The sequence below is a fragment of the Pyxicephalus adspersus genome, chromosome 8, assembly GCF_032062135.1.
Source record: "Pyxicephalus adspersus chromosome 8, UCB_Pads_2.0, whole genome shotgun sequence".
Classification (NCBI taxonomy): Eukaryota; Metazoa; Chordata; class Amphibia; order Anura; family Pyxicephalidae; genus Pyxicephalus; species Pyxicephalus adspersus.
This window is the reverse complement of record NC_092865.1, coordinates 56,276,967-56,292,989: the sequence shown is the minus strand read 5'-3', so window position 1 is coordinate 56,292,989 and position 16,023 is coordinate 56,276,967. Positions and strand designations below refer to the sequence as shown.

Below are 16,023 nucleotides of genomic sequence, written 5' to 3'. Positions count from 1 at the left end.
TTCAAACTGTAAAAAGGGGGGTGGATAAGTCGCCCATGTAATTTGATTGTTTTCCCCTTAACATATTTGTTGCAAAAATTTAACACCATGGATATTTTTATTCCTTTTAATAGTATTGGCATTTCTATTGATTCCTGTTTTGACAGCCACATGCTAACAGCCACATTTTGTGCCCTATGTTTGTACTTAAAGCATTTGCACATATTTTTGAGTCAAAATAATTTATATTTGTATCAATTTGTAATTGAGTCAATGAGTAGAGTTTATAAACAGCAAATCTACATGGCCTTAAAAGACTGGGAGGGTTGGGATATTTCATATCATACCTTGTCCTTAAAATGAGACCCTTGTTTTACAATGGGGCCACATGTCATGGGATCGATAGACTTTCTGGGGTAGAATCATTCATTACAGAAGCCAGTTCATTCATGCCACTCCAGTTTTTGAGTCACATTGTTTTCTGGGAGGAAATACCTGTAGATTATCACTGACAGCAAATGTACAGTTGACAACTCCATCAATAGAAAACGTGTGTATAGTACGTGTATTGATTTATTTTATTTTAAGTAATACCAGTGTATAGGTTCCTCCATTATTCATGTAGTGTATGAAGCTAATTTCCATACATATTGGAGCTATAGCATAGCAATGAGAATCAAGCATATGCCAGTCTTGTGTTTTGTTAATAAGTCATGTCTAAGGGTTATGTAAAACTAGCAATTCTGTCACTGATGGTAACTCACTAGCTTCTATGGCATTGCTCCCTCATTGGCTCAACCCATTGCTTTGTCAATGCTCTATGGCTGGCCAGCAGGATTCTGTAAACATTTAAAGAAGCAAATCAATACACGTACTATACACATTGTAGCAGCACGTCATGAGTCTCTTTAGCAATCCTATTTCTGGTGACCTGCCATCAGAACCCTATTTTCGGGAAGGGAAAATTGGTTGCTGAATCCCAACAGGTAATTCTCCACATGTGCAGCCGCAATGAGAAGAGTTTTAACATTCAAAAGACATCTTTTGTGTTCAGAAAAGGCCGCTTAAGCTACTTTAGGATGGAATAAGAGGAAAAACAAAGAACAGGAGCACCACTTTAAAAGGTTAAAGTCCAAGGTAATACCCTTTTTGAGTCTACCCCTTGGTTTCTTCAACCCCTTTGTGTTGTCTACATGCACAGACCTTGTTAAATACATTTTGTGAACTAAAATACCTGGTGTGGTCCAACCCCATCCAAATATGTTAGCTGCTCAAAAAAGAACAAATAACAATCACTAATAAAGTCCCATTGGAGAGATGGGGCAGGGGGACAGGGTTTTATCTCAAAGTCAAGAAAGTCAAGGTCATCAGAGATGCGCACAAAACCAATAATAACTTTAGTTTTAAAAGCAAGTGACATTTTATTTAGTTATCTGCTCCATAGCAAAACAAGCATTCTAGAGTTTCAATTTCAAAAATATGCTTGGTAGCTTTATATCTTTTCCTGCTGTCTGTCAGGACTGGGAACCAGCATTTTGAATAATTTAAACTCAGTAGACAATGATACACCAGAAGTAGCTCTCAGCCTGCAGTGAAAGAAACTGTGCGCTGCCGGCTATTTTTCTGCTTAGAGGTCAAGACGGAAGAAGACAATCCCTCTGGAACAAATAAAACAGACCCCAGGTCCGTACTAAGCTCAGAGGCATAAGGGGAGAGAGGAGTACAGAGGTCGAGCAATAAGTAAATGGTCTGATTTCTTTCCTAAATGATTTTATGAGGGATAAAGCAACCTTACTGGCAAATACACGGGGGAATTTGCAATAAACATGTATGATATTCCAAAAGATAAATTCTCCATTCATAATGTGGCAATATAGCCTTAATGCTGCTGCCACACAGATTGCTTTACAAATCTGCAGAAAATGAAAGAAAAAAAAAGCCCAAAGTTACATGACTCCCCATCCTTATATTATTGTGGAGTTTTCTTTGCAGAGATAGGCAGGATGAACGCCATGGCAGCCTGTGGTGTCCCATGGAATTCAGTACTGCAAGTCCTATTTACAATGGTATATAAAAAAAGTCAACCTCTTCTCCAATCACAGATAGAGAAACTCTCTCCAACAACACATACAACTAGTAAAGGGCTGCAAGAGCAATCTGATTGCTCTTGCAGCCCTTAAAAGACTCTTAATAAAAAAAACGAATTTTCGCACCATTGACTTCAATGGTGTTCGAATTTGGCATTTGATCACATAGCTGTCGGATCGAATTGTGAGCTATTCGACCAACACTATTTATAACCATTGAACCTGGGTGGATACATCTATACATTTTTGGTAAAGGATGGGTCCCCTTTTTTTCCTCTCTTTTAGTACTGATATCTATTGGTTTTCTTTCCTGCTTATATTCTTGCCATGGAAATAATTAAGAAATAGGTGAAACCATAAATATGGACATCTCCTGCTCAAATGCTCACCATCCAAACCAACAAAAAGACTCATTGGATTCTAGATATGATAATTAGAATGTATTATTTGTGTTGAAAGCAATTCGTCTGAAGAAGCAGAGGAAGCCGGGAAACGTGTCAAGAACTGTAGAACCGAGCTTTGTAAAATTCATAACATTATATGGTGATGTTACATGTGTGCAAACTGTTAATGACTTGTGTTTTGTGAACATGAAAAATCCCATATAGTATTTTGTGGAAATAGGGAATTATATAGTTGTATAGGGATGTGCCTTAGCCATAAATTTATGGAATTAGAAGCAACCAATCGACAGACTACAACACACATGTATTTCAATGCAAAACACCAACTGTGCATTGCAATGGCTTTGGCTGATGTCCCCAACACCCATTACCCCAATCTTTCCTGTGTTTAAGACATAAAGACATCAGATGAATGAATCCCCTTATATCATTATAGGACTCAGCAGTGACAATAAGGTTTTAGGATGGGTGTAGGTATTCAACAATAACCAATGTGCCACCAATCGGTTGGGGCCAAAGCTCCTGAATTGACCAAAAATTGGAGGAACCTGCAACACGGCAGGTGCCCATAAATGCTTTTCCTAAAAAGGTTTTTTTTTTTAATTTTTCAGTTGGCAACTGGGCCTTTTTTAAGGTTACATTCCCTTTAATACCTATATTCAAATAATTACAAGACATTTCATTCATTTATTCTTCCACCTTTAATTTTAATTCTGTGGTTTTACTCTCCAAGGTTATATTCGAATAATGTTATCCGTAAGGTAATTTGAGCCATGAAAACACACATGTAATTTTTCACAAGCTAATTAACATTTTATCTTCATCCTTAAGAGTTTTCTTAAGGGCAACCTGGAAGTCCAAGCGCAGCACAATCATTTGAAGAACATTGAATCTGATTGATGGGAAATGAAAAACAGTAATCTATTTAATTGGATAGCGAAATAAAGGCAGTGTCTAAAAACTAGACAAAAGAAATGATATTATGAACTATGGAAATGTGGCTAAGAATCAGAACCATACCAAACCTAATAGCAAAAATTTGCTTTTTATTTAAATTGGACCTGTGAAGATAAAGAAACTACCATTGCTGATCCTAAATACACTTAGTAAGTAAGTAATTAGTGGATGAAAAAAGAAGCAGTGGGCATGAGCTTATCTCTCTGTTGCATTGATATATCTTCCTATACCCTTGCTTCTTGCACTGCAGTACAACTGGTTGGTTTCTTGCACTGCTTCTCCCTATTTCTGGCTGAGGTTTGCCATATAGAAACTACAAGAAGCTGACAGGTCACATTCATACAAATTATTCTATTTCTTAGTGTAATTTTTTTAAGGAATACATATATAAAATGAATGGATAACCCTTTTATAAAAGGTAAAAAAAAGTGTTTTTTTAACATTTGAAGCGAAAAATTCCTCCCCTTCTGTCTTTACTGCCACGGCGGTAAAAAGTGAATGGGAAAACCACAGCCTCCTGGCTTACCTACGTCACATATTCCAGAAAACAGCAGGCTGCTCCTTCAGAGCATGCTGGTCTCGGGCATGCACAGATTGGGGTTTCTTCTACTGTTTACATTTTAATTTTTTCACTTTACATTTTCCAGAAGCTCATCACCCGATCTCGAGCCTGTGCAGTGTGAGTTCGGGTGACCTAGGCAGCAGAAACCAGAAGAAAAGGAAGAAAATAGGGACATCCTGTGTCCAGCCTGCACTGGGACAAAGAATGAAGGCAGAACAAAGTGGGACCGACTTGACTAGGATAGCAGAAGGATCAACGGATTTCCCCTGTATTTTTCTTGTGATAGTTCTACTTAAATAAATACAGAGCTGCAATAATTTGTGTTTTTTTCAGCTTTAACCCAACTTTTTTTGGAACAAGGTTTGGTCAGGTTTTTATTTCTGTATGACTTTTATATATTTCTGTCTCTATGATGCCATTGAAGAAACGGGTGGCGGTTGTCACTGGTATATGAAGACACAGATAGAAATATATTTTATTACGTGTCATTGAGCAGTGGTCCCAAACCTTTCGGTTGTCATGAACCATTTCATGGTCTCCGGATTGCACATTTTATGGTCTCCGTATTGCACATGTGCGGGAGGCCGTGTGTCACTCAAAGGGTAAGACACTTCTGCCAGAGTGACGTCATGATGCCGGAACTGCCCACTCTCCCATCACAGGTCTGAGCCTGCAATGGGAGAGGGGTTGGGTTGTGTCCAGAGATAGAACCAATCCATGGCTCCGAGGCTAGGATCCATACGAGGGACATGTTTCACGGCTCTGGCTGGTGCGCCCCCTAAGCGGGGTCCTTCTCCTGACCCCACTGGGGGGCGCACCAGTCAGGGCCGCAGATCACCAATCACTGCTGTCATAGAGGACAGGAGGTGAGTAAAGACCTCCTCCTTTTAAAATCACGTCCTTTTATTTAATAAGGGGTTATTTTTTTAACTCTCATCCTAAAAGGGTAAGATTTGCCTGCTACCCATAAATTATTTTCCATTACTTTGATTGTATCAAACAATTCAATTTACAAATATATTACTGATAAGTTTTTGTGCATTAAAATTAGTTTGTATTAGTTAGTATTAGTTAGTATTATTAGATGCACTTGTACTCCCCCCCCCAACCTCCATCCTTGTATATCTCTGTTACTGTTGTATTATATCTCTCTTATTTTTCTGTATTGCATTTTATTTGCTTTGCTATAAAAACTTTCATAAAAATACAATTTTTAAAACAGAATTCATTGGACAAGACATTTTTTGTCTTGCTGTTCTCCACCAAATCAACTCCAATTTCTCTGTTACAATATAATAGTGAAATTGATCATGACTAAGTCTGTAGTACTGGTTACAAAGTACAAGTTACAAAACTTGTAATTGATCACAAACTATCCATTTAAATTGATTGTATTATTGATCATATTATTGATCTGAATTACTATTAGGAGAAAATCACAATCACAGGTTATGCCTAGCATTATTTCTGATTATAGGTTTGAAAAGATACAGAATTATTTAAAAAATGTTTGTATTATGAAATGATTCACATTACTTGATTTTTTACTTCTTGTAACTGGTTAGTAGAGACCTCCAACAACACCACTATGGGCTCTGTTTCTATAAAAAGTGAGTTTGACATTCCATCAAACATTCTCTAGTGAGAATAAATTACTGCAATTGAAACACATGGACCTGGAAGATTACTATGGGGCAATGTTTGAGTGAATTTCAGACTTCCCGATAGAACCCTATGTGTAAACTGATTTCATAATAAATGCATGGCTAACACTTTACTAGGAATGATGGATTATTATAAACTTAGCCTTTTTGACCAATCTCAAAATAGTAACTGACTTTTAAAAATGTTGCAGGCTGTTTTTTACCTTCTTGTAATTAAAGCCAGTTCACTCACTGCCTAAGTGTGATTACTGCGTACAAGGAATGCAATGGACCTGATTTACTAAAGAACCTGGGTGATCCAGCAAACCAAAAATTAATCTGGTTGAGGACTGAACCACTTGACAACTATTAGCAAGTGATTTTTAAGAAATCTATCCTAGGTTTTTTGGATCATCCAGGTTCTTTCTTTATAGCCTATCTTCTCCATGAAGAGCTTTAATAAAACAGCCCCAGTGACTTGACCTCCTCAAGTCAACGCTCATGGGGAGTCCCCAATACTCATGCCAGCAATCCTGCTTAACCTCATCCTTATTATATTAGAACACCAGAAAAACATGTCCACTATTACACATTTTGGGCTACCTAACCCTTTACTAACTGCAGTTGTAAGATGCCCGGAGTAAGAGTTTATAGCGTCTAAAACATAAGAATTAATATGCATTGCTGGCTTTATTTGAGAATGCAATGAAGACGGTCCTGTAATACAAGCAGAAGTGGTGACCTTCCTTGCAGATGACTCAATATGGTCCAGCTGCTATGCACCTTGCCTTCAGCACACAACAGCTACAAGTTCAGCTACTATTGTTCTGAAAACCTAAAGAGATCAGATTACAAGGACTGCTTATTGACCCACACAGAAATGACACAGAGAAGCATACAGAATAATATAAGCATTTTTCTTTTAGATATTCCAGCATTCTTTGCAATCATAGTATCATTGAAGCACCCTATTTTAACCTTTACTTTCATAATAAGTCACAAGAATTATGAATATTGAAATATCAGTTTTTAATTTTGTAAATTTATTAATAATCCTATAGACCAAACACCATAATACATTCACTTTCTTTTTAAAGTTTCTATTGTATGTGAATGACTATATATCTATTTTTAGTTATTAGGCTGTAAACTCCTCAGGGGCGGAGACAGATAGTGTACAAATGGCCCTATGTACTTTGTAAAACACTGCAAAAAGTGTTAACTCTATGAAAATGAATTAAACAAATTATAAAGAAAAAAATACTAGTTTTACTAACAAGGTGATGCTACAGATTTTTTAGTAAACTGACTGTTGATACAAAAAGTAACCTCTTTCATAGGTGTACAGGTTTCCATTTTTATTATAAATCTATTATGTCCGTTTTAACCGAGTGGAATCTAGCAGACGAAATACACAAAGGCTTTTTTTATTTCTCGGGGACTCCACCCACTGGCTATCTTTTACTCCATATTTGTAAGTTATCCAGTTATTTTACAATAAACAGAATGCAGTAGGAATGTGGCTTCCCCTTGGCTTGCCACCGGAGTCCCTGAGGGATACACAGTTTTTTAATTAAACCCACCTGCATATAACCAAAACTAAAAGACCAGTTTTGGGTGCTTTTAGCATTTAAATGATTTTGGTTTAGGAAATGTCCAGATTAATCCCGTTGATATTTTACAATCCTTGTTCAGTTCCAAGATAATAAAGTAAAAACCATATAAGCTGTTGCACCATCACATTTGTCTTCCAGAGATTCAAAATCCAGGGTCCAATTTTCCTTGTCATTTGTTTTTGTAATCCAAAGTTTACTTCCAAGAGGGTCAATGGGAACTCAAGTCAGTATGAGCAGAAATGAAATTCATCAAGAGTTTATTTAAAGCTTCTACAGAATCCCAGAACAGAACAATAAAATAGGTTGGAAATGCTGTTTATCTTCATCAGGGTTCCAAAAAAGTTCAGTTTGAAGTCCATGAAGGAAATTGAGTGCACATATTGTCACCGAGGTGATACTATTACTTCTGTTCCATTTAGGGCTTTGATGTTCGCTACCGTGTTACCTACAATGAGAAAATGGAAAATTAATGTAATGTGTAGAACAACATTTTTTACCTTTTACCCCTGAGGAACCTTTGAAATAATTTGAGATCATGGGGAAACCCTACTAAAACCAATTGGCATATTAAAACCAATGGGTAAAAAGCCTACTAAACTGGTGGCTCTTTGCCCCCGCAGAAATCTTAAAAAATGTAATGTAATGGGAACCCTTATGTAAGGAACCCTTAAAGTAATTTTCAGGTTTTGTGGAAATTCTGTTACTGTCCAGGACCTGACCATGGGCATTTTTGCAGTCTCCAATACTAGGACATTTTTCAAATAAGGTATCTAGCTAGTAGATTTTAAAAATTGTGCCCAATTTATTAGAAATATCCAAGGCTGGAGTAGATGGACTATGATGGGAGAACCTGGGTAATTTAACAAACCAAGAATGGATCTGGTCCAGGATAAAAAAAAATGGCCAACTAATTGCAAATGATTTTAAGAAACTTATTCCAGGTTTGTTGGACCACCCAGGTTTTCCCATGATAGTCTATCTTCTCCAGTCTTAGAGAGGTTTAATAAATCAGGCCTATAGTGTTGCTCAAAATTAAATGTGTTTAATTAATTGCAGTTTCAGAAAACATTTGATATTTTTTTTAATTTGTTGGTGGATTTGTACTTTTCATTTTTTAAAACAACTGGTTTAACTGTTGTTTGTATTTCTGCCTCAAGTACAACTTTAAGAAAAGTCACAACATTTTGGAATTCCTTTTTACTGGGAACCTTATAACAAAATGTCCTTTTCTGCATATGTTATTGCTCCCTCATTATGCAAAGAACTCGTTTACTGAGCTCATACACATTCACTGGCGCCCATTCACATACATTTGCGAAGTGTGAGTGGATAATCACGGGGAGACAGCGGAGTTTAGGCATATTTTTCTTGTCATATCAAATATTCTGCATTTTCTTTACGCAGGGCAATGTCGTAGTAAAATTCTGTGCATCTGTAATGAAATGAATAATTTTCCACAAAGGGGACAGGGGGAGTTGCATTGACGCAGGAAAAATGGACAGCCTGCTTTTATAGGCAGCTTGGGAATACTGTGGAGGAATTGGGTCTATTTCATTGCTTAAATGTTAAAGTGAACCTAGCAGATTTTTTCTAATGTGAAATGAATGCATGCTAAGTAATGTACTTTAGGTATTTTTTTATAATTATAGAAAGGTAATAAATAGGGGACCTGATTATCCCAGGTCAGTTTCTTCCTCCTGGGCTGAGATAGTGTTAATATAGACTAGAGAAATGCTTCCTCCTGACTGCAGCCAACTGATGGCATCATGAGGGTAGAAAGTCCCAAAAAAATCAAAACAGTCTGTACTTGGCGGACACAGGCAGCAGAGAAACATTACCAATGCCACACCACAGCCAACCATGGAAATACGGAGGAAGAGAGTTGGATAGGTTAGGATATTGCAAGGGTGGAAGGATAAGTGCACATAAAAGTATACTGAAAGTCTATCAATGTTATGATCTGGGCTTGCTTTATTTGGCCAGGTCAAGGGTTGGCACCATTAGGTACCCAAAAAAGAACTCATCAGACTCATCTGAATATACCGAATGACGAGGATTATCCATCAATGTACTCTTCTTTTCTGATGGCATATTCCAAGAGAGCAATGCCAGGATTCATCAGGCTCAAATTGTGAAAGAGAGGTTCAGGGAGTATGAGACATCATTTTCACATATGGATTGGCCACAATTGAGCCCTGACCTTGGCCACCTTGGCCCCTGAGAATATTTAGGATGTGCTGGAGAAGACTGAACACTATTTTCATTACAAGATCATGGTGAAAATTGAATGCAACGCAGGATGGAAATAAATTTTGTGACATTGCACAAGCTTATCGAAAGGATACAATGACAAATGTGTGCCGTAATCAAAGCTAAATGGGTCCAACAAAATAATAAAGTGTGACTTTTTTGTGTCTATACGGTGTATTCAAATTTAAGTTTGCATAGATTTAGTACAATAAATGGAATAAAAAACACCTTTATCCTTTCTTTAAGATAAACCTCTCCTAGGGTCAACTAACCTCAAGGCGGCGGCAGGTATTTGAGGATCAAGGTGTTTTGCCAATTAGCCCAATTGGATCAAGATACCTGGCAAGCCTTGTACTGATGTCATAATACAAAATGTCATACATACAGGAAGAAGACATCCATCACTCACCTTTGTAGTTTTGATTTTATTTCCACTGCTACAGGACCAGCCTGAGAGATCTGGCAAAACTTTACACTCTTCCCACTCCATACAGGGCTGCATGTGACACCACCACTTCTGGATAACAATCGATGCTGGAAAAAAAAAAAAGCAAAATGTAGTTAATGGGTCAGAAAACTAATATTTCCTGGTGTTCAGTAAAGTCATTTGATAATACTGCATCAGAAATACATTTGCAGTCTTGTGGTTATGTCAATCCAATATTACACAGGTACACTGCTTTCAAGTGTTGAGTTATAGTCGGTTTCTTTTATTTAACAACGCGTATTTCTATGCAAAAATGCACAATGTCCAGTCATGGGGCCATGTACAGTCATTTACATACAAGCTTTTCTATATGTATATGACTGTACATGACAAAACTACAAACAGTAAAAGTAATGTTATTCAGAAGACATTCACAAAGTGTTTAGTTTTAACAGATCAGTAACACTATATGCCAACGCTGCAAACACCATAAATGAGGCACACAGCAGGGCTTCACCGCTACTTGCACCTTCCGCAGTTAGCAGGCCTGGCTTGCTGCGCAATCTGTTAGATGTTGATAACAGTTTAAAATAAACCTTTAAAAAAAACACATATCCAAATGGATTTGTTGGGTAAGAGACATTGGCTTCAGTAAAATATGTGTGTCAAAGCAATCATTAGATCCATATACAGATAATACCAAATGTCTATTTTCCTTGGGCTTGGCTCCACCCTTTCCTACCTATTGGTTCTTAATTGGTATTTTAAACTACGAGTGAATATTCCTGCATGACATTCTTTAACAAATAACAAATCCAGTTATCAAATATTGCAGACCATGGAAAAATGAAGGGTGAAGGTTGGTTAGGTTAGGATATTGTGTATAGTACACTTACTGAGCTAAATTCTCATTCATTCCTGGACACTGCAGATCATAGTGGGAGGGTTTTGGCAACAGAGCTACTAATCCAGTAAGCAGGACTGGGTGCGGCCAGGTGCTGATTGACAAGTGATAGGTCAGCAGTTATAATGCTAATAGCTGCATCCCCTGAAGCTATTTTTATAGCAATGTAGTGCAAGCAGTCACAGCCTATATAAGATTGGCAACACTGTTCTTAATTAGGAAGCAGTGCAGCATTGTTTCCACACCCCCATACAAAGCTTTAGTGGGTCGAGTTCTTTGGCAAGCTCTACAATTATCCAAAGGATTCCTCAGGGGGACTAAGAAAAGTAAGTGTAAGTAAACATGTTTTTAATGGCAGACTATAGTTGTTATTATTATTATTACACAGTGTTTATATAGCGCCATCATATTACGCAGCGCTGTATAAAGTCGATAGTTGTGTCGTTAACTGTTCCTCAAAGGAGCTCACAATCTAATGTCCCTACCATAGTCATATGTCATTAATGTAGTCTAAGGTCATTTTTTTGAGGGGAAGCTAATTAACCTAACTGCATGTTTTTGGGATGTGGGAGGAAACCGGAGTACCTGGAAAAAACCCACGCAGAAACAATGAGAACCTGCAAACTCCATGCAGATAGTGTCCTATCTGTAGTAGTTCTACTTTAATGTGACATTTTTTGCAGCCTTTTACACCATTAGGGTGGGATTCTGGGGAGGGGTTAAAAACTTGGATTTGGACTTTATTATGTATCCCCAGCAAAAAAATTTCATTGTTAATAGGGTAAGAAAGAAATAGAACTCCATTTGGGTTTAATTAAGGTTTGGTTTAAGTATCCAATAAAGAGATTTAGCTCTAATTTCTGTACCACAGACAGCATTTTACTCAACAAAAAGTTAGTGAAATCTTTCCAAGACCAATAAAGTAATAAAAAATAAACTTCTTTAAAACTATAGAAATGTGTGACCCATTGCCCAATTTGTATCTTAGACCTCTTTCAGACTTGTGGTTTAAACTTACAGTTGTGAGCCACTCCTAGCTGCCGTTTTTCAACTACTTTGTAGTCAACCCCAAAGTTTGCCAAACCACTTTGTTATGCCATTGAGTGAGGTTGTGTAGTTGAGGTTGTGGTGCAGTTCCTACTCTAGAGGAGAAAAAGCAATTGAGCGTCTAGAAATGACTTAACGCTTTCAATGACTACAATCTAACGCAGCTTCATTCAAACACATGTACAAAACGGTTCCCATTCAGTTAAATAGGAGAGGTGTTTGGAGCACCATTGTGCCTGCAGTTGAATACGATGGTCAGTTGCAGGTCTAAAATAGCTCTAAGTTATATCCCTGTTGCAGATTTTTCCTTATTTTCTATCTGGGAAAACCATTTTCATCAGGACAGAAAGTGAGGGTTGATTTCAACAACAGTCTTAATTAGAAATAACCCAACATAGGTTCCTATTCTTCCACATTACATCCAAAACTGGTCTTCAATATACACATTAAGGCATATCCAAACAAAATAACAAAATGGAAATATATTGGGGTTTTCTATTCTCCAACGGTGGTTGCTGCATTTGTTTTTTTGCAAGTTAAGTAAGTTTTCGGTAAGCGCAGGAAAATACCTGTTGAATTTGTCAAATATCCATTGTGCTTATAATTTATTGTGCACTGGGCTTAATTAACTCCTATGGGTTCTTTTCTTTGAACCTTGGAACACCCAACCTATGCTATGGAGATAAGGAAAATTGGAGGTCCAAATCCGGAGTAACCTAGATTGACAACTTCTCCATAGATACTGTGGAGTGAGTAGGCTTTTTACTTTAGGTCTAGAACCATTTTACGGGCAGGATCACAAAGAAAATCAGCCTGAAAAAATTAGGCATAAGCAGCCATCACATTCAAGGAGTGCAATGTATTCAATTTTGAGGTTTCAGTCACTTTTCAAATTCCTTTTACTTGCATGCCCAACCACTCTTAATTTGTCAGCAACTACTTTTTTCTGAAATAAAAATTGAGGCTGTTGCTTAACTAAACTCTTCTTTATTTGGCCATATATTATGAGAGGCATTTTTAACATGAGTAACCGGAGCCACTCAACCAGCTGTATTGTGTATGAGAATACATTACCTGCCTATTTCTTCAAATTACTAATTTATTGTGTTCATGTTTCAAGAAAAAATAATAACACATTGGGACTAAGTTGCCTGCAGAAATAAAGAATGCTAAAGGCACCCACTGTCATTGGTGAATTATTTAAATAACTGCATTGGCCCTACCTATAGTAAAAAGCACTCAGGCATTGCTGACACTCAGTGGAAAATTACACCAAACATCGTGTTTTTACAAAAAAATAATTACTCCTTTGGAAACATGCTCTGATGTATGAAATTTATGGCCTGCCATCAACATTGGCCGGCATACTATAATTTTAATAATCTTCCAAATAAAAAAAATAAAAAAACGTTGTGTAAAAAATGTAAAGTTTGCCTACTAAGAAGTATTTCAAACCTATGTTGTATGTTTCAATAGTAAGTTGGACAATGCTGTAAGTTGGTAAGTTGGACAATAGTAAGTTGGGGAAACAAGCCCACCTTTGGGTCTTAGCCAAATAAGAAAACATGCGTCAAGAGAGGAGAAGGGTTTGTGTTCTAATTGCACTGTGTATTAATTGAAAAGTGATGTAAAAGGTAGGTGTCTTCAGATAATTGGGCCACTCAACATACATATATGTTATAAATCAGAGGTTCCCAAAATTGAATTAAACTCACCCCCCTCCCCTCCCTAGCTCCTTTGTTGATATCTTAATCAGGTCTTCTTCTTGACCGGAAAGGCTTGGACTCCTTCACACATGGAATGATTCGCTGAACTGAATCAGATATTTCATTCTGTTTAATTCTGTCCAAATTTCCATGCAAAAAGCATTTCAATTTTTTTGCATGTAAATGTATTTTACATGTAATTCTATAATTCTTAGGCAAAGTTCCCCAAATAATGTCCAATAGTTAATAAATTTATTAAATTTATTAATAAACTTTAAAAAAATCAGTTAAAAAATAGTTAAAAATGTAATGTAAGTGTACAGTAGCATATATAATATATATATAATATAATTATTTATAAATTATATGAAGATTTTTTTGTATTGGACTCAGTACAGCTACTTTGCATGGAATCCAATAAAATAATTATTTGAATTTCCCGCTTTCACCCGCATGAACCTGCGCCCGCACCAACGTCACGGGAAACCTCGTAGATCTCAGCTCTTCACTTCACGCCTGGAGATCGGAAGGAGAAGACGTGTCCCCAGGAGCTGCGGGGACCAGCAGGACGCCGGAGGACGACAACCGAGCAAGGTAAGTGGGGTTTTTCTTGAGTGTGACTTAGGATTACTGCTTTTTGCAAGTAAAATTCACCCCAAGTCACACTCAGGATTACGGCTAGGGGGGTTAAGGGAGCATATGATCACCCTGTAAAAATATATAAATGGTCCATATAGAGAAATCTCTTCCCAATTATTAACCTTATGCTTATTGCAAAACACAAGAGGGCATTCCTTGCGTCTGGAGGAAAAGAAGTTTAAGCTTCGGATAAGGAAGGGATTCTTCACTGTAAGGTCTGTGAAAATGTGGAATTGGCTCCCTCAGGAAGTAGTTTCAGCAACTACTACAGATCGCAATGATTTCTAGAAGCACAGAATATAACTGGGTATTAAGGATTTAAAGTAAAGATAACAGTGACTGTGGCCCAGGAAATATTCAATTGTCTCACAAGATCAGGAAGGAATTTGTTTCCCCTGTTGGAGCAAATTGAACTACATTTCTAAGGGTTTCTTTTGCATTCGTCTGTATCAACTATGTCTATAGGGTTTTTATCTGGTATATGCTTATTTCAATAGTGATTGAACGTAATGGACTTATGTCTTTTTTCAACCTGACTAACTATGAACTATGTTTGTGCGTGGAAGGTCATTTATTCCTGGCTCTCAGCTATGTTTGGATCACACACTGAGGTGTGTGTTTGCAGCTCATTGTACATGCTAAAAAGATTGTAAATAGGCCGGGTGAGTTTGTTTTGTTTTAGAGAAGACATTGCCTGTCCCATCTGCAATAAGTGTTATAAATATTATTAAAATAATTAAAATAATATGTTCCCAATTGTTCCCAACACCAACCAAGAAAGATGTATTTTAAAGAATTAGATCAACAATGGCAGTTAATCTCTTGGGACAAGTCTGTTTTACCATATCCTTTAGAGATGTGAGGACCAAAAGATAGGGTTTTGGCTTTAGGAAATTTGTAAAAATTAAAAAAATATATATTGTAATATTATGAGACTTGTAGCGATAACTTTAATCGATTGAGGCAGTTAGACTGATAACCATCTGATGATCAGATCCCTCATTATGGACATTTCCCTACTTCCTAAAACTGCCAATTATGATGTGGATGTGTTTGGAGTCAAATTGCTCCCTCAGTTTGAACATCTTTTTGTTAGACAATATAACTGGGTATTAAAGTTTTAAAATAAAGTCAACAGAGACTGTTGATACAGGGAACATTCGATTGCCTTATGGGAACTGAAAGGATTGTTTCCCCTGTTGGACAAAACAAAACCTGGCTTGATAAAGGGTTTTTTTTGCCTGTTTTTTAGGGCCCTGGAGCCGGCCAAGGAAGTAAAAGGGTGGGCCCCTTGGCCCAACCCAATCCTGACTGGGTTAATATGCACCCGCACTCAGGTGCAACAGAGAAGGTGTGCTCAGCGAGAGGCTGACAGAGGAATTACTCAGCCAAAGGGATTCTAGGCTGAGAGTGAGCCAGAGAGGGATGCCGGTGTGAGAGAGAGCCAGAGTGGATTCCAGGCCGAAAGATAGCCAGTGTGGATTCCAGGCTGAGAGAGAGATAGCCAGTGTGGATTCCAGGCTGAGAGAGAGATAGCCAGAGTGGTTTCCAGGCTCAGTGAGAGTCGGAGGGATCCAGGCTGAGGAAAGCCAGTGTCCACACAGGACTACAAAGCTGTGAGTAAACTGTGAGTGGACCAGTAATTATATAGTGGGTTAGTGAGCTAGGGCACCTAAGAGAGGTAGCCAGATGCCCAGCCGGGTACTGTTTAATGTTTTATTGCGAAGTGCTAGGGAGTGTGCTGTAACACTTTTCTATTTAAATAAAAAAACTGCTGTTATTTTAGACTTTTGAAGTTTGCT

At 37.5% G+C, this 16,023-nt stretch overlaps 1 protein-coding gene across 1 annotated transcript in view; it reads right to left on the bottom strand.

Annotated features, from left to right (window-relative positions):
* Window positions 1-6,589: 6,589 nt before the first annotated feature.
* The window catches only part of TAFA4 (TAFA chemokine like family member 4), a 119,012-nt gene continuing 109,578 nt past the window's right edge, over window positions 6,590-16,023 (bottom strand). The window contains exons 5-6 of the mRNA XM_072420785.1: window positions 9,908-10,032; window positions 6,590-7,693 (exon numbers count right to left, since the gene is read on the bottom strand). Coding sequence (XP_072276886.1) covers window positions 7,682-7,693; window positions 9,908-10,032 — 137 coding nt within the window. The 3' untranslated portion in view covers window positions 6,590-7,681. The remainder of the gene's footprint in view (window positions 7,694-9,907; window positions 10,033-16,023) is intronic.